General features: G+C 31.5%; 5 protein-coding genes across 6 annotated transcripts; 2 read left to right on the top strand and 3 right to left on the bottom strand.

Moving 5' to 3' along the window:
* Positions 1–56: 56 nt before the first annotated feature.
* On the bottom strand, positions 57–5,449 carry DCP1 (decapping protein 1). 2 transcript variants are annotated; one of them, XM_066287053.1, is made up of 4 exons: positions 5,154–5,447; positions 4,683–5,032; positions 3,403–3,783; positions 57–2,304 (listed from the first exon to the last, which is right to left on the bottom strand). In XM_066287053.1, the coding sequence occupies exons 2-4, from the start codon at positions 4,911–4,913 to the stop codon at positions 1,879–1,881; spliced, it is 1,038 nt and encodes a 345-aa protein (XP_066143150.1). In that variant the 5' UTR covers positions 4,914–5,032; positions 5,154–5,447; the 3' UTR covers positions 57–1,878. The 2 variants fall into 2 exon arrangements, with proteins under 2 accessions (XP_066143150.1, XP_066143140.1); XM_066287043.1 differs by having other exon boundaries at positions 4,683–5,449.
* A 609-nt stretch (positions 5,450–6,058) lies between these two features.
* BCL7-like (chromatin remodeling complex subunit BCL7B-like protein) lies at positions 6,059–7,929 on the top strand. Its single transcript, XM_066287210.1, has 3 exons — positions 6,059–6,418; positions 7,251–7,447; positions 7,522–7,929. Exons 1-3 carry the CDS (start codon positions 6,330–6,332, stop codon positions 7,647–7,649), a joined length of 414 nt encoding a protein of 137 aa, XP_066143307.1. The 5' UTR covers positions 6,059–6,329; the 3' UTR covers positions 7,650–7,929.
* On the bottom strand, positions 7,918–10,728 carry LOC136341801 (brachyurin-like). The gene is made up of 6 exons (XM_066287125.1): positions 10,602–10,728; positions 10,114–10,266; positions 9,902–9,999; positions 9,305–9,477; positions 8,178–8,449; positions 7,918–8,126 (listed from the first exon to the last, which is right to left on the bottom strand). Exons 1-6 carry the CDS (start codon positions 10,659–10,661, stop codon positions 8,016–8,018), a joined length of 867 nt encoding a protein of 288 aa, XP_066143222.1. The 5' UTR covers positions 10,662–10,728; the 3' UTR covers positions 7,918–8,015.
* A 754-nt stretch (positions 10,729–11,482) lies between these two features.
* LOC136341793 (syntenin-1-like) lies at positions 11,483–14,911 on the bottom strand. Its single transcript, XM_066287112.1, has 5 exons — positions 14,508–14,911; positions 13,874–14,053; positions 13,430–13,561; positions 12,796–13,265; positions 11,483–12,612 (listed from the first exon to the last, which is right to left on the bottom strand). The coding sequence occupies exons 1-5, from the start codon at positions 14,568–14,570 to the stop codon at positions 12,558–12,560; spliced, it is 900 nt and encodes a 299-aa protein (XP_066143209.1). The 5' UTR covers positions 14,571–14,911; the 3' UTR covers positions 11,483–12,557.
* An 816-nt stretch (positions 14,912–15,727) lies between these two features.
* On the top strand, positions 15,728–16,781 carry LOC136341832 (peroxisomal membrane protein 2). Its single transcript, XM_066287186.1, has 5 exons — positions 15,728–15,863; positions 15,914–16,009; positions 16,114–16,243; positions 16,295–16,447; positions 16,501–16,781. Exons 1-5 carry the CDS (start codon positions 15,775–15,777, stop codon positions 16,591–16,593), a joined length of 561 nt encoding a protein of 186 aa, XP_066143283.1. The 5' UTR covers positions 15,728–15,774; the 3' UTR covers positions 16,594–16,781.
* Positions 16,782–16,894: the final 113 nt, after the last annotated feature.

Below are 16,894 nucleotides of genomic sequence, written 5' to 3'. Positions count from 1 at the left end.
TAAAATAAGTTTTCATTTGCAAAACAGGGGGTTAGTCTTAAAAAAAAAATCAAAAAAACTCATACATAACTTTATTTCAGCGATGCCTTAACATCGACCACCAAATTTTGAAAGTATCCATGGAATCATTTGAATTCTTGACGAAACATTAATTTTCGTCCCTTTACAATGCAAAACTCTTGGAAATTATTCACATTGATGCACTCAATAATAATAGATAGATTGATATCTGGGTAATTCTATACATTTATTATTCATTGAAACCACTTGGTATGACGGACCTCACTAGCTCGTGTTGACGAACAAGCTTTTTTGTTTAAACCACTTCGCTACCTGCCTGGGGTGGCCCAAAATCAATTGATTTAAGGCAGCATTTAAGGTCTTACGATTTAAAAGCATTTAATTTTTAAGTATGGAGACCGGATGGCGCACACTCACATTAAATTATCTTTGTGGAAACATCAATAATTTAACCCTACAGAAACATAATAAAACTCGACTTTATTGTATCTTTAATGAACAACTTCGATTCTTTTCTCTCCAGCCGGTAAAATTACATATCTGACAATACTAATATATGTAGGTTTGCGCCCTATAAAGCAACAAAAGTCTATAACTATGGATTCTATATGGCACATCCAGAAAAGCAGTAGGAAATAAAATGGGGTGTTTGATAAGGCCTGTTTTCTGCAGAGATTCCATAAAACTTTTATTAGAAACAAATTTTCTGGATGCGCTATTGATATTCCACGTCAATAAAATACATTAAAACTTTATTTAGGTGCACAACAGAGCAATATAATAGTTGTGAATTCAACTTATAGCCAATCTTAACATATATCATGCAAATTGGTAAAATAGACCTTGCTAGAAAAATAATTTTGTCGTGTATTATGTAAAAACTTCAATCGATGCTAGGGCAGCAATAATTAGAAGCATAACGGAAAAATACATATCCGCCTTCTACTAAACTAAACCTAATCGAATATAATCAATATTAAAGCTCCTAATATCTATTATAGTCAAAACAGTCTAGATTTGGCGAATTTCTGCTTCTAATGAAGGTCCTAATAAACTTGTTTATGGGATTATTAGTTTTTAAGTATATTGATAATGTAACAATAAAGTATACTTCATCCCTGAAAGTCTTCAATAGGTTACTATAAGTGTTATAAAGACAAAAACATCTTTTATTTTATAATTTTCTGTCAATTTCCTCCTCATATGAGAATCATACATAAATTTGCAACTTATTGGGCATGTTAAGAGTAACCGAATTTTGAAACTAATGAATTGATTTAAAAACGTTTATTATTTACACAAACATTATGGAAAATAAAATCAATTATTAAAATTATTATGAAATCCCCTTAAGGTTCAAGGTTATCTCTTATTCTCGCGAAAAATTGTGACTTTTCGCCGATTAAAGTGTTTTGCTCAAAACTTTCCAGGCATTCGCTATTTTAAAATTATCGTTAAGTGAAACGTCTCATTACGTAACAGAAATTTAAATAATCGATTCTTTAATAATTCCACGATATCCCTAGAAGTGGAATATAAAAATACTCACCTGGTTTGGCGTAGGACGTAAAAGATTTTTTTTATTTTTGTTAAAGCACATTTAGGTATAATTAAATTATCAGGAAATGAGATCTCACAATTAACTATAGCCATAACAGTTTAACAGACGCTGTTAGTGTAAAGTGTGCTTCATGGGTTCTGTGAAGTTGGATATTAAAAAAAAAATTAAACTACGTACTTATTTTCGTACCAAGATGCGTCCTTAAACTAACAGGAATCAGGAACAAACTACTATGAATTCATATTCAAGCTCCTTTAGTTCCTTCATAAATAATAAGTACTGCAACAACATTTCAACTAAGAATTACTTCGATTCCTCGTCTTATCTACTTTATCCAATATGGAACTAGTATATGCTTGATGAATCTGTTTAATAAAGTCCGAGTTGTTTTTTAAAAGATAAATTAACGCCTGTGCTAACTGCTTTTCCGTAAGCATTTCCACAGGCCCATCATCTATGGGATGGTTTGTTGTGTTTAACGGTTCCTTTGATGAGTTAGGTGCTGTGAACATCATTGGGGTCATCAAAAGAGGCTTTTGTGTACTTTCCAAAAATTGTTGAAAAGGTGATGTTCCGAGAACCTCAATACTCTCTTCAGCCGGTTGGCTCGTGGAGGGTTGGTTCTGCATTAAGTAAGCTAAAGGTGAGGCTGCCACTGCTATGGCTGTTGTTTGGGGTTGGGGGGGAGAACAACGGGGTATGTTGAAACCGTTTTGGGAATTCTGAAATGTTAATGGATTTGGATTTTAGAAAGTGATGGAGGAGGAAATGAATACTAGAAACAAACAACTATTGCACATTTTTGGCAATAATTACATCCAAAATCAAAGCATTGTCACAAGAATAAAAGAGATTTTCAATTAATAATTTTTTTTTATATAGCGAATTTTCAGTAACTGACGTGGTACGTTTAACAGTTAAATCTTACGTCTACTGTATGGGAATTTTTAAAATCAACTTCTGGATGCTGCTAATGATCCATTCAAGCAACCAAAAGACAAATATTCAACAGAGATAGATATACCGATCAGAAATCTGCCATACAAAAAAAATTTATTTAAAAATAGAAGTTTTGTATGGGCTACAAATTTAACAGGTGAATCAATCACCGGTGTAGAATTACATTTATCGATACTAGTTCGAGCAGTTATGTTTAGTCATAGTTGAATTAGTTGTAAACAATTAGTTTTATACCTTATTAAAAGTCCTATATCATTAAAACTACACCACCGTAGTGTTTTTAAGAGCTCAACAGAGTGGCCCAAATCTCCGAATTTGGAAGAATTCATATTAATAGAGTTACACATGTCAAAAATCTGCAATCCTTCACAAAGTAATGAAATGATCTCAGGTAATTTCAGAACTGTTGAAATATTACATTCTGGATCAGCGTCACCGTGAACATACAGAAATCCAACGCATAAAAATTTTGGCAAATCAACATTTCTTTCTTGACCTGGACGGATCAAAACACTCAACAAAAGTGTTAAGAATTGCAGTAAGTGTAGTCACATGGTCTCCAAACTCTTCAGATTTGTAGCCGCTAATTACGCTTTCTCACCTTTCATTTAAAAATTACAGGAATTCTGATAAATTTCACTCAAACTTTGTAAATTAAATGTTTATACAGAAGCATTTGAATCTCAACTTCTGAGAAATCATCATCAAATATCACTTTATTCATCTAAATGAAATGAAACAAAAGACACTATATTTTTGCACATCCCTACACAGATCTGTTAGAACTTATACTTTTGGAATTAAAGGAAGATAAGGAGGAAAATTATAATGGCTCGCAATTAATACAAAAATAGTCTTACCTCAAAATTTTCAAATCTTTTAACAGTATTAGGAAAACTTATAGGCACACTTCTCCTAACACATGCTGCATCAACTTCTCCTTTAAAGCTGAGATTCTCTTGTGGAGTAATAGATCTCTGTTGTTTTTCAATATGTTCTACAGTATGTGCAGGGTTGGACATTAATCGATGTAGAACATTTTCTCCTGTTGCTGCTGGTTTTTGAGTCGCGGATTTCGTGCTTGCTTTGGCAAAGAAATCCATCACACTCTGAGAAGATATGTCGGGGGCTCTTGGAGTTGAGGATGAAAATGTTGACGGATTAGATTCAGGTTTACTGGGGGTTTTATTGAATTTTTCTTGGGCTTTTGAAAGCATACTGAAGATGTCAATATTACTTTGCTAGAATTAAGTAGATACAAATTATTTGTAAATAAAGATAAATACATAAAATTATTAAAAGAAAAAGCGGACTGCCTAATACCAGTTTTGTATATTCTAAATGTTGATGAAGTTAAAAAGTAAATATTTTTCTACTTAGTTTAAGTTCTTGAGTCCAAAAGGACATGTTTCACAGTTTTTGTCAGGCACATACCTAGTGCATTTTTACAAGTTGTGTCAATCACAGTGTTTATCATTCATTTAATTTGTTGAGCGCCAGAGAAAAACTGTGAATGCTTTGAAATTTCTAAGGTAAATGGTAGTAGTAAAGTCTAAAGAATAAAACTAGTTTGATCTGATAAAAATGTTCCTCAAAATATTTCTATTTCTCTTTGAAACCCTTAAACTGGAATTACTACAATTGGAAGAAATAGATAAACAAAATTCTGGTAAAACTTTATTAATAATAGCGACAATTCCTACCATACAAGTAGTATTAAGTAATTAATGAGTCTCATAATTTTATATACAAGGTGTTTCATCCTCAGACTGACCACAGAAAAATCCATGGTCCAAATATTAAAGAGAAATTAAAATTTCTCCAAATATATTTCAAAGCAAATCTAAAAACCTTAAAAATCTTATATAAAATTAATCATATCTGATATTGAAATTTTTTCTTTGAAACCCTGCCAGTTATGGATGTGTTTTGTTGGATCTTTCTTTTTTTATATTTTGTAAATAAAATGAAATTTGGCAACTGCATTTTAAAATTCTAGTTTACCATTAAATTTGGTAATTTTTATTTCATTTAAATAACTTTCTAATTTTAATGCTTTAGGAGGCAGCAATAGTAAAACATGGGAATTGGAATATCTTGGGTTAAACCAAGGAACAAACAAGGTTATATATGTACTTACTACTCCATTTTCTTGCCGATCGTGCCCAGAAAACCTATAGTCAACTTTGTTATTATCCATTAGAGATTCAATAAGTGAAGCAACTCGAATACACTCCTCTTTGTTAAAGAACCAGATGCCGAATATTTTAGTCTTGCTGCGATAAAGCAAGAATGGCAACTGCACCTGGTAGTCAAAGTCTTTGATTATAGGCTCTATAAAATTGTCTTTGTTTAATCTGTTGAAAATCATAAGACTGTGAAACGGTTCTCCATTTCTACTGTAAAGGAAAAGTGCTCCTTCCTTCTCAGCTTTTTCCCAAATATTTTGAGCAATATTGAATTTGTACAACGCTACTTGCGTCGCGGTCGCTAAAATGTTTTTAACATATGGATCAACTCTTTTCAATGAGTTCAAACTGGCACGCAACTCAATAGAATCTGCCATAATACAGGTGAATTAAAAATATATGTACAAAAATAGTATAATTACATGAGACAGAAAATGTTTCTCTGTATTTAATGTTGGGTCATACCCATATAACATGTATTTGTTTGATTTCTTAATTTTAGCTCAACACAACAAACTTTTTATTAACCTTTTGAAAATTGTTGTGACACAAACTCAACCATATGAGAAAACTGACCTCAATCTCAGAAATTGCGACTGCGACGATACATCTTTGCCAACATCACGAAAGAAAAGAATAAAAAGTTGGCTACGGAAAGGTGAGCAGGTGATGTTTTAGGAAGAAACAGCGAAAAAAGTTAGATGATATAATTAAATGACTACTTACCAAATTTAATTAACTACCGACTCTTCGAAAAATTATAATTCGGACGATTGATCATAAAAAATGGAGAAGTTTTTATTGGCTTTTAATGTTGTTTTTGCCAAATTGCATTTTGTTTTCTGTATTCTATATCGGAACGGTTGGCGACAATGCAAATGCAAAAAAAAATAAATACGGTACTTTCACTTAGCAAGCCAGGGTTTTTTTGGTGTCTCTAGTGTAACTTGAAAATTATTTTTTCCTGATTTGCTCATGAATAGAATAAATCAAAATTCCTGCTATCATGTCCATGTTCCACTTACGAAGATTAGCTACCTAAAAACGAAATTTTTCAGCGCGAACAGAGCATATAAAATGGTGAAAAGTGAAAACACTAATCTTGCTAAAAGCCAATAGTTTAGCTGACGTATTCCGTTAGCTAAATACAACCGAGATAGTTAAATTTATTAATTTTATTAAATTTTTTTATTTCCTTCGAAAAATTCAATGGCATACATTTTTTGGCACAGACTCATAGAATGCCTTGGAACTCCGACCGATGCGATCTGTTGACGGACGGAACGGAAATGTCATCAACGTTCTATCAGTTGTCACTAATGACATAACTCAACCTCAAAACAAAACAATAAAAAAACTCAAAACAAGTCGAACTCAACAATCACTCAATACTCAATTCTCTTTAGTATTTTCTTTGAGTTTTGAGTTTGAATTGAATATAGAGTTTGAGAATTTGAAGTTTTAAAATTAGGTTCCAAAATTAGATTTTGTAGTCTAAAGTGTTTAGTTCTTCAAAGGATCCAGATTGGGGTCCCATTTTAGTAGATTTATTTCATATTAGTAAAAGTACTATTTTCAAAATTAGTATATCAAAAACAATGTCTAGGTCAATTCGAGCTGAAACTCGAAGTAGAGCTAAAGATGATATCAAGAAAGTAATGAATAGCATTGAGAAGGTTCGTCACTGGTAAGTTTTTATCACATTTTTAGTCCCATTTTGTCCTCACTTTTTTCTTGTAGTTTCCATTGGCTATAGAATCTCAATAATACTTTTCATCTGAATTTTTCCCAATTCCTAAGTTTTTTTCATTACACTAAAACATTTAAAACTGATAAATCAATGGGCATTTTCAGGCCCTCCAAGTGCCTCTAGTCAGCTAAGCCACTGGTCTTACTCTCATATGTTCTAGTAGGTGTTTCTAGCAAAACGCTTATTGTTCATAGTATTACTTATCATAGTGTAGTCTGAACTTACCTGATCTGGACAAAATGTGCTGAATCAAAGGGATCAAAATAATAATACCCATAGGGCAGTGAGGTTTTTACTAACCATTTTGGAGTGTGATTTTCTCACAAACACAAGTTATCTGATTTGCCAAGGGTAAATGAGGAAGTAAGCCAAACTATGGATGTGGTTATTTCACTTATTCATACTCAGCTGAACTTTTCTATCCTCTCTATTGATGATACAGTCACCAGCACTAACTTCAGACCATGAAACATTTTTGATGCAATATGTCTTATATTAGTCTCATATTCCAATAAACTGAGCTCCAAACCCTTCACCTTTAGTAAAGGGTGATTAGTACTTACAGTCAGTTTTAAAAGAGAATAGTGTACAATTTCACCCCTTCAATACCCTTTATTTGTTTATGAGGAACATATAGAACATATGATTTTATGTATTAAGTTATTAGAACTTTGCAGATGCTAAATTGGCACTATTAATTTTTTTATCTTCTTGCATTTAATTGCTTAAAAAGAGATGTAGAGATGTTGTAAGGAAAATTATATTACAGGGAAAAGAAATGGGTTACCATAGGTGACACAACAATGAAGATTTATAAATGGGTTCCGGTGACTAGCAGTGAAACCAAGAAAATGAAACACAACAGAGAAAACAAAGAAAATTTTGCCAGGAAAAGTCTTGCACCGCCATTGTTGGACACATCTAACTCAAATTCCAATTTTAGCTTAGCAGATGATTCCAATACATGTAAGAAATTAAAAAAAATGTGTTTTATGATGTAAAATAACATTGTCAATAATCTGATATCATTACCATTTTAGGCTTTTCAACTGTCAGTGACTCTCAAGGTCCAACGGACTTTTCATCTTCACATATGACATTTTCTGATGACTCAAATTCACAAGGCAGTGAACAGTTACTGTCGGTAAAGAGACTGAAAACTGACTGAGCCATATATAGGAGCTTTCCTCTGATAATGTTCTCGTATACAGAACTATTAAGTATTTATGATTGTTATGAGTAGCTAGACTTGTTTAGCAATATGCATATTTCAGATGAATTAGGCATTATTTTATCGTTCTAGATAGACAGGCCATAGGATCTTCTTTATACTTACAATTAGATATTTTTAATGTATGAAGTGTATCAAATATTTTCCTTTTTTATTTGGGTAAATTTAATTATTGTATTATATATTTTTTTGAGAATATACAACATTATGAGTGTCATTGGAGTGTTTAATTTCTATTAAATAAGGACATTACAATTTCATAATAATATTAAACCTATTTATATCACTTATAATATATCACGTTTAATATGCCATATTTGCGCGAATCCAATCTAAATAATAAGTGACTCTTGCAAACCCTGGAGGCCATCCTTGTTCACAGCCCCATGAACTTACAAAAGATACAACTCCCACCTAAGAAATTAATCATCATGTTTGTTAAGTTATGTAAACTTTCCTACTCACTAGATATCCATTGATCACCAAAGGTCCTCCAGAATCTCCATTGCATGTACCTATTCCATTACCTCCGGAAATGCAAATGTGACTTTCTTCAATTATTCCAAAATAGGCAAGTCTACAGGCATAATTACTAATGACGAAAGAAGTTACTTCTCTCAACTCGGGTGAAATTGTGCTCGCATTGTCGCTAGGACGACCCCAACCGCTCACAAGGGTTGTATTTCCTAAGTAATCATGACTAGCATCCACAGGCAGTAAAACAGGGGTAATGTTAGCTGAAAATTTAATTTAGTCATGTTAGTCAAAATTAAATGCAAAATTCGTAATAGCAGAAGTTACATGAAAAGCACCATTTTTCTTTTATTACCTTAATTATAGCTAAAATTGATATTTTAGGTCGGCTATATAACAAAATTATTACATGTGGATTATTATTAAAACCATAGATTACTGAAAGACATTTGTATTATTATTTATTAACTATGATTACCTTTTGTTTTAGTTTACTAGGTTATTATTGTAAGTAAGGAAGATAATCAACATTAGCTAAGTTTATAATTTTTTTATGCGCAAATGAATCACAACTGTTTAATTATTAGTTTGTATGGTAGAGTTTACGCTCAGCTGGCTCACGGCAATACGTTAAAAGGAGATTAACGCTCTTGACCGAATAAATATTTAAGCTCAAATTTCGATCACAGTCGTAGGGTTGTTGTATCAGCCACACGAAATCAATCAAAATGCCTTACAGATGTAATAACTTCTTTTAAGTTCTAATCAAATAGAAATATTAAGCCAGTTTATCTTAATGCCGATTCATATTGTTGTTTTGTCTCCTCTGAGTAAGATATTGGTAAGAGCAATATTTAAAACATTCTTCCCATTATATCTCGAAGCCATATAAACATATAATCTGTCACACTTAATTTACTAGAAAAATCTTATCATTCTATATATTAGTTAACAGTAATTTATAACTAAAGTCTCGACTAAATACTACCCCTGTAAAAATATGGATGTTTAAAAATTTTAAAGGATTAACCATGTATTACTCTTGTTGAGCGACAATTTTACCATACCGTGTAATATACATATTTACATATATATATATATCTCAAATGAAAACATACCATTTAGAGGGACTGGTGCGGGAAATCGCACAATAGCCACGTCATGCAACAAGGTTGGTCTATACCAATCTGGATGAATAACAATGTCTCCAGAAGATACAACTACGATGTGTGACTCGTTTTCTGGAGGCATTTTATGAGCCCCAAGGTAAATCGTTACATTTCCCACCCGACTGAAAAGTAGGAAATACGGATTAAAAATCATACAAAAATAAAAAAAGGAGTAGGCATGTTGTATCTTTTTGTCCATACTGAGTATTAAAAACATTCAAGATAAGGAAAAATATTAAACTGCTGGCGAAAATGATTAATGCAGCAAAATTTTGCGTTACATTTAAAGACCTGTAGTTACCAACTGCAGTGGCTTGATATTTAACTGTTTTACAGTCCATTTTTCTGTTCTTTCTATATCCTCAAAAAGAGTGATTATTCAAAACCAATTTTCGATCTTCATTCGTGAAAAAACTGCTTTTCAAAATTTCTGTAAATTATGAATTCTGCTAAAGCATTTCCAAGATACAGTTCTTAAAGAGAATGAAAGCTTTGCTGTATTGATCTTTTCCATATATTTCCATATAATAATCTGGAGATATCTACCTATCAACACAATGAGCTGCTGTTAAAGCCGTGCGGGCATTTATAAGGGTGGCCCCACAAAACGAATTTCCTGATTGTGTTGGAATAAACATACCGGCCTAAAACAACATATAAGGTTGTGAAAAAAACATTTACATAACCAGTATTGCTCTGGGCAAAGGCTCAACCCCCATTTTGAGTAATATAGTAATATTTAAAAATATTCTGGCTACCTGATAGGGACGAGAATTAGGAACAACCTCAATACCACCAACAATAGATGGTTCTGCGTCGTTTGAGGGTCCTGGAATATTCGGAAACATTCTCCTAAAGTCTGGATCGTACTCCAAGTGGCCTGGTTTAGCATTGTAGAAGTCTTCTGCAGTCTAAAATATAACGGAAACTTGTGTTTTTCTATTATGAACACAAAGATATTCTATAAAGTTATTGTTCAATGATTTCAAGAACATCACTGATTCACAATATAATTACTTACAAAAACAGTTGGCTTAGAAAAAAAAACATTCTTATACCACCATTCTACATCACATTAAGCAATAGATTCTAGGTACATATGCAAGTCAAAAGTATTATTATCAATACCACTAATTTTGCCGTAACTATTTCTCACTTCACATGAGAGTTCATCATCAAAACTTGAATACCTACATGCATACTGAATGAATGTTCAGTATTTACTTCCGCATATTCTTTTACTTACCAATTCCCTAGAGGTAACGGTGGACACCAAGGCCACTACCACTAACAGAAGATAATCCATATTTGCTTGTACTATATCCACATCTGATTTTTTGCTTTTATAGTGTAAATCTAATCGTTAAATTACTTATCTTGAAGAGATCAATTCAATAATTGTTTCGTTATTTATATACTGCAATAATTGTTAGAATAATAGGATTAAAGTGATATTTAGGCACAGATGTGGTTTTACGTTAGGAACCTACTATGTAAGATATATGGTATTATAATTTAGCGATGGAGAATAATTTCATTTTTATAAGGATTTTTTTGAAAAATTAGAATAAAAATCTAAAATTAAAATCTTTAAGTAATACTTGTAAATGAAAAAACCTATGTGAATATAAAATGGCCTGTTAAAAACGAAAAATGCTCAATTTAAATTATTTAAAAGTATTAAAAATCAAACATTCTATACTTAGCAATTTATGTCACCAGTGGGATTATTCAGGGCATGCAAATCGAGGTTCTGCAATGTAGCACAAGTTATACAAAATAACATCCTCGTCCAGTAAGCTAACTAAAAGGTTGTCACCGAAATGAACTTGGCATGGGAATGTTGATGTTATGATATAAAAAAAAAATCATGTACATATAGGCGCACCGCACTTACTACTCTCACAACTTGGGGTTTTTGCCATTTACCTGCATTTTTTATTACTTTTCATCATAGGTGATCATAGACATACTATATTTCGCTCTTGGCGAGATAGGTTTGCTTGGTTGGAGAAATGTCCAGTTATTTCGATAGAAAGATAAGACTGTTATATAATAATTTAAGTTTTCCACTAAATTTTTAAATATTAGTGTTACTCAAAAACCTTAGGTAAAATAAAAACATCGTTTTCTATTTTGTTTTTTATTGCATAACAACTAATACATTACTAAATAGGGCACTTTAAGAAAGTAATAAAATAGATAAAATTTAATTGTTGCACTGAAATGGAAAATATGTATGGATTATATATATAATCACCATAAAAGTATGTAATTAATTTCAAAGACTAGATCTTCAGCCTCTGAATTATACTCTTAGTTCCTGCATAGATCGTTAATTTTAACAATCTATGCTAAGAACTAAATAAAAACTTTACTCTTCCTTTTTACATTTCAAGAATTGATATTATGTAAAAATAAATCTACAGTATAATTTTTTAGCTTTTAGAGATTTAACAAATAAAAGAGGTAAGTTATAAAATAAAGATAACTCACATTAACTAAATATGACGTCGATGCTTTTTGAGCACTATAACATTTTTTTTTTGTTAAAACGGCAAATATTTTTCGGCCAATATTATACGAACCTTCTTTGAGTGAAATAAATCTTGTACATTGTTAAAAAAATTGCAATTATAGTGATACTGGCTTTACATATAAAATAAAACACTGCTTTGGCATTTTATTACTGTATAACAGTGCAAAAATGATCATGTTTAAAACAGATTACCGGAAAAACTATTTTATCCATTCTTTTTTTATTTGTTTATGTTTTCTTTTGTAATAATCTATATGGAACATGGAAGCTGAAACAACGAAATAAAGTCGAAGAATTTGTGTGCAAATTTAAATTTGAGGGTACGCTTACCATTAATAAATGAAGAAGCTATATCAATAAGAGTTACATGTAATATTTTGTTACTATTAGATATCTAATATGACAATTAAATATTAATATGTATATTGCATTAAATATAATGTGCAATAATAGATGTATAGTGCAGTGACTTAAAGTATAATGGCACATGGTCAATTTATATTATTATTTAAAATGAAGTTTATAAAGAAATGAAAAATGCATTTAGATCCGTTCAGTTCATCTGTTTCTGTCAAAAATTTCTTTAACAAAAAAAGTCTCACTTGTGCTTTTTATGATTATAGCTCTTATTATGCACAATATTTATTGCGTACGATTGCGAAATTAAAGTGTGGGTACTGAATGGTCCATTAGTTCCTTAACTAGGGTCCCAGACATCCTAGAAAAGACGAGATTTATTAAAAATAGAAGAAGCTTTAATTTGCAATCTAAAATACATTGTTTAGGAATATTACTATACTTCATTGTTTTTTGATACACTTTTTATAAACTCTAACATAAAATTAATCAAACATTTAACTTGTTAGTGATAAATCTGTCAATTACTAGTAGGTGTACTTACTTTTTAATCATATGCTCATATACATAACTTGGAATAACTGTGATGGTCACAACATTAGGTGATGTCTCAATAATTTCCCTGATCCTCTTGTCCTTTAAACCAACAACATTTTGTCCGTCAATTTCAAGCAACTGATGATCTGTCAACACTCCATTTCTAGCTGCAGATGAATCCTTAACAATGGCTATGATTTTTCCGTTCTTATACTGAAATCCCAAATTAGCTGTGCTATCTTTATGCAGGGTTATGGTTCTTTCAAAAGGTCTGTCGCGAACTGTTATTCTAATTCCATTGACCGGACTTTTTTTTATTATCTCATGGACCTTATCGACGGAAAAACCAGCCACGTTACTGCCATTTAGTTGCAAGATTTGGTCACCAAATCTCAACCCAACAAGGGCAGCTGGAGAGTTCTCAACAACTAGAGATACAAATATGCCCTTGTTTATGTCTTTCACCCGAAGACCTACCTAAAAATGAGAACCAGTGTTATTTATAGTTGCCCCTACCCCATAGATATAGAGATATTAAGGCCTTATTAAATTCAGATTGCATTTAATGAATATTAATTGCTCTATCACACTGAGCAGAATGCTTTATTAATCTCTTATTAAAGTTATGCGGCTGTACCAACCTTGTTATCTTTATCTTTACACAAAATAATTTCTCGAATCCCATTAGATATTTGAGCTTTTTGTAGTCCAGTTGTTTGAGAAGAAATGGGAGCAACCAGGTTTCCTATAACTGGCATGAGCGTGCTGCTTGACTAAATAAAAATTATAACATAGATCTTAACTAGAAAAAGTGATTTATGAAGTGCAAATTAATGGAAAAAAAATAGTGCCATCTTGATATTTAAAATTTAAATATTTTTGGTTTCAGTGGCCAGAGTCATCTTTCAATCATCAAAGTGAAATCAATGGAGAATATGCAATACACATTATTACCCCCCAAAAGAAAATTTATATTTTATATATTATTGTAGATTAACTTGAAAATTTTCGAAATCTTCTAAATTTAATTATTTCTTCTTACTACACACTCATAATGAAAAGGAAAAACTGATTTCTTGATTTACCTGTTCATACAAGCTGACATTCTGATGTACATACTCTGGCATATTTTCTCTGATTATGTCCTCGCTGAGTTCCAATCCCATATAAGTTCCAAGTGAAGGGTACACAGATGCTATATTGTTGGAAGATGGAACATCAGCAAATTCATAAGTCCTTGGAGGAACATACTCTTGATGAATGACCTTTAAATTAAATAAAAATAATTGAAAAGGAACTTCTGATATGATTTGTTTCTGCAATTTTTAAAGTATTATTACTTTTATCATTATTGTAGACCCAAATAGTTTGACAAGATAATATTCAATTGATCCTTTTTAAATGATACTGTGTCCCACTAACTCCAGAGTATCCTGGACATCTATATGCCATAGATACAATTATTTCAATGTTCTATTTATTAAGAACAGTTAAGTTTAAGTTGGTACATTTATGACTCAAGGTTGTAACTGTTATCATGAGAAAGGAATGAATAAAGGGGACTTAATAGCTGTCACTACAGCCTCTAATGCCAATGCATTACATGCTCTTTTAGACTATTGAAAATTTAGAAATTGTCATTAAAGTATTTTCTTGAAATTGTGTTTCAGTATATAGATACAATGTTCCTCAACAACCTAATCTTTTTTTATGACTCACCTGCAGTTGAGCCTTAGTCATCTGATCCACTTTCATATCCTCCAAGCTTGGATAGAGGGACATTGTGATGATCGGGTTTCGTTAAATAGAATGTAACAATAATCTTAAAATAAAAGTCACAAAATTGGAGTTAACAATTGTGGAGGATGTAGAAATACGAAATGAAATTCCTAGGAAGTCCTGCACTTAGTCACTAAATGACAGATTGATAGCAGTTATTTTTTCGCCTTATAATAAAGTACTATTATCTTTGTGTAGATTACTTCGTTCTCTTTCGGTTATGAGATAAGAGGTTCGTTAACGGAAATAGGCTTGAATAATTTAATAATTTTAATTGTAAACTATTTATATATAATGTTTATGTTGAAAGTTAAAAAAATCAAGAAATTTTTTAAATGCTAAATGTCCACCCAGTCTAACCACACTCTTTTGACAGCTACTGTCAAAGTCAATTTTTCTACCAGCCAATGCCTGAACTTTAAGTCATGAAGAAGAATATTTCGGAAAAGATTTTTAACAATATACTATTTTCATCTTTTTATAATGACGTTCTTGTTATGTTTGAGAAAAATGAAATTCAAAGTATTTAGTTTTTAGTGGTTTAGAAGCCATCTATTGCGACGTGTTCATATGTGAATTTTCTACGTATAACTGGTCATAGAATTGAATATCTTTTATACAATTTCATAAAAGAATAACTTCAGGACAGTGGAAACAGTAGAATTAAAATTTGTGTTTAATTAAAGGTACATTGTAAAAATTATTATATTTAGTGTATTTAATTTTGACCTGAATGTTTATATACCAATATCCAATGCGACTGGTTTGTATTTAACTCGTTTTTGGCACATTTTTGAACAAGTCGTCATGGTGACCATTGTAGTCGTCAATTGCGGTAAGTGATCTGACTCCCTCGACATCCGACGTTGCTAAATGCGACATCATAGCCTGGCAAAATATCTAGCTTTACTTTATAGATAACCTTAAACGGAGATATAAATTGAAAATAACAGATAAAGAACAAATTATCATAATAATCAAAATCTTTATCAGTTTATTTAAAATTTCAAAACAGAAACATTTTCTATGGTATGTGGAGAGGTGGAAGTTTGAAGAGACAAAGTTCAAATACTAAAACTAGATCCCACTTGGGAACGACTACGTTGTTATTTTTATAGAATTTATATTTTAGTTTCCAACAATTTACTGAATTAACACTTTTTTGTCGATTCAATCGGCTTTTACAGACAATAACTATATCAATAACATGTCTCTTTCCAAACCAATTATTCAAGCCTTAAGTTTCTACTTTATGGAGTTGAATGAACACCCAATAAGGACTAAAGCAATTAGTTGGTAAGTATTTATAGTATAAAAGACGTGAGTCCAGAGGCATTTCTTTCTAGTTGTCTGGTAGCTCTAGCTGGAAATTATGTTTCCCAAAGAATTGCTGGTGGTAAAGTTATCAGTTTCCATAATCTTGCAGCCTATGGGGCATTTGGGTGAGTTATAAGACCCATTAATACAGATTTTAGTGTAATATATGAAAATGACTTTCCTCCCAAACTATATTATGTTTTTAAATAAATTCTCCTGTGAGATTTAGACTTCTCTTTGGTGGTTCAATTCCCCATTACTTCTACACATTCCTAGAATGGGCAGTGTCTGAAGAAGCCTCCTTTGCTGTTATCAAAAGATTAATTTTGGAAAGACTAGTCTACTCTCCTTTATATCAGGTGCTTTACAATTTTTGCTTGAAAGTACAAAACAGTAACATTATATCATAGGCTTTTGCTCTTTATACGCTGGCCAGGTTTGAAGGCAAAGACCATGAAACTGCTCTTCAGCAGCTCAAGGGATTATACTGGGTGGTACTGACAACTAGCTGGAAGTACTTAACCATTTTGCAATTCTTGAACTTCAGTGCGGTTCCTCCTATGGTGAGTTAATTATCCAATAATAGTGTAAACTGTTTTTCTTTAATTTTTTTCAGCTAAGAGTTTTGGTTGTCAATTTAATAGGATTCTTTTGGACTATTTATCTGGCGAATCAAAGACGCCAGCAGAGTGTTACAAAATCAAAATAGAATTTATTTATTATGTAATTTTATATTGTTTATTACTCAGCTCATTTTGTTGGAACATGGGATTTCTTTTGTGATGGGATAAGTTCACTATATTTTTATGTTAAATTAATATTTTTAAGATACATTCCTTTATGTATGAAAAGAGTTTAGATTTATAACATTATGCTGAGTTTTCTTATTTATTGGAACATTTAGTCTTATTGTTGCAACAATTGCGGAATATCCTGTATATTATTGATGAAAGGATTGAATGCCTATAACAACAAACAATACAGTTAATAAGCCGTGCGAGCAAGTCTTC

The sequence above is a fragment of the Euwallacea fornicatus genome, chromosome 1 (assembly GCF_040115645.1).
Source record: "Euwallacea fornicatus isolate EFF26 chromosome 1, ASM4011564v1, whole genome shotgun sequence".
NCBI lineage: Eukaryota > Metazoa > Arthropoda > Insecta > Coleoptera > Curculionidae > Euwallacea > Euwallacea fornicatus.
Note: the sequence above shows the minus strand (reverse complement) of the source record. Positions and strands in the feature narration are given on the sequence as shown.

Bases quoted from the DNA above. Each gene is read 5' to 3' on its own strand.
- BCL7-like (XM_066287210.1), top strand. From the start codon at position 6,330: ATGTCTAGGTCAATTCGAGCTGAAACTCGAAGTAGAGCTAAAGATGAT. The intron at 6,419-7,250 runs GTAAGTTTTTAT...ATTATATTACAG, and splicing joins ATTGAGAAGGTTCGTCACTG to GGAAAAGAAATGGGTTACCA. The intron at 7,448-7,521 runs GTAAGAAATTAA...TTACCATTTTAG, and splicing joins AGCAGATGATTCCAATACAT to GCTTTTCAACTGTCAGTGAC.
- DCP1 (XM_066287043.1), bottom strand. From the start codon at position 5,108: ATGGCAGATTCTATTGAGTTGCGTGCCAGTTTGAACTCATTGAAAAGA. The intron at 3,784-4,682 runs GTAAGTACATAT...ACTTAATTCTAG, and splicing joins ATCGGCAAGAAAATGGAGTA to CAAAGTAATATTGACATCTT. The intron at 2,305-3,402 runs GTAAGACTATTT...TTAACATTTCAG, and splicing joins AAAGATTTGAAAATTTTGAG to AATTCCCAAAACGGTTTCAA.
- LOC136341832 (XM_066287186.1), top strand. From the start codon at position 15,775: ATGTCTCTTTCCAAACCAATTATTCAAGCCTTAAGTTTCTACTTTATG. The intron at 15,864-15,913 runs GTAAGTATTTAT...ATTTCTTTCTAG, and splicing joins AGGACTAAAGCAATTAGTTG to TTGTCTGGTAGCTCTAGCTG. The intron at 16,010-16,113 runs GTGAGTTATAAG...TGTGAGATTTAG, and splicing joins GCAGCCTATGGGGCATTTGG to ACTTCTCTTTGGTGGTTCAA.
- LOC136341801 (XM_066287125.1), bottom strand. From the start codon at position 10,661: ATGGATTATCTTCTGTTAGTGGTAGTGGCCTTGGTGTCCACCGTTACC. The intron at 10,267-10,601 runs GTAAGTAAAAGA...GTTATATTTTAG, and splicing joins CCGTTACCTCTAGGGAATTG to ACTGCAGAAGACTTCTACAA. The intron at 10,000-10,113 runs GTAGCCAGAATA...ATGTTGTTTTAG, and splicing joins CTAATTCTCGTCCCTATCAG to GCCGGTATGTTTATTCCAAC.
- LOC136341793 (XM_066287112.1), bottom strand. From the start codon at position 14,570: ATGTCCCTCTATCCAAGCTTGGAGGATATGAAAGTGGATCAGATGACT. The intron at 13,562-13,873 runs GTAAATCAAGAA...ATTTTTATTTAG, and splicing joins ATGTCAGCTTGTATGAACAG to TCAAGCAGCACGCTCATGCC. The intron at 12,613-12,795 runs GTAAGTACACCT...CGTCTTTTCTAG, and splicing joins TATGAGCATATGATTAAAAA to GATGTCTGGGACCCTAGTTA.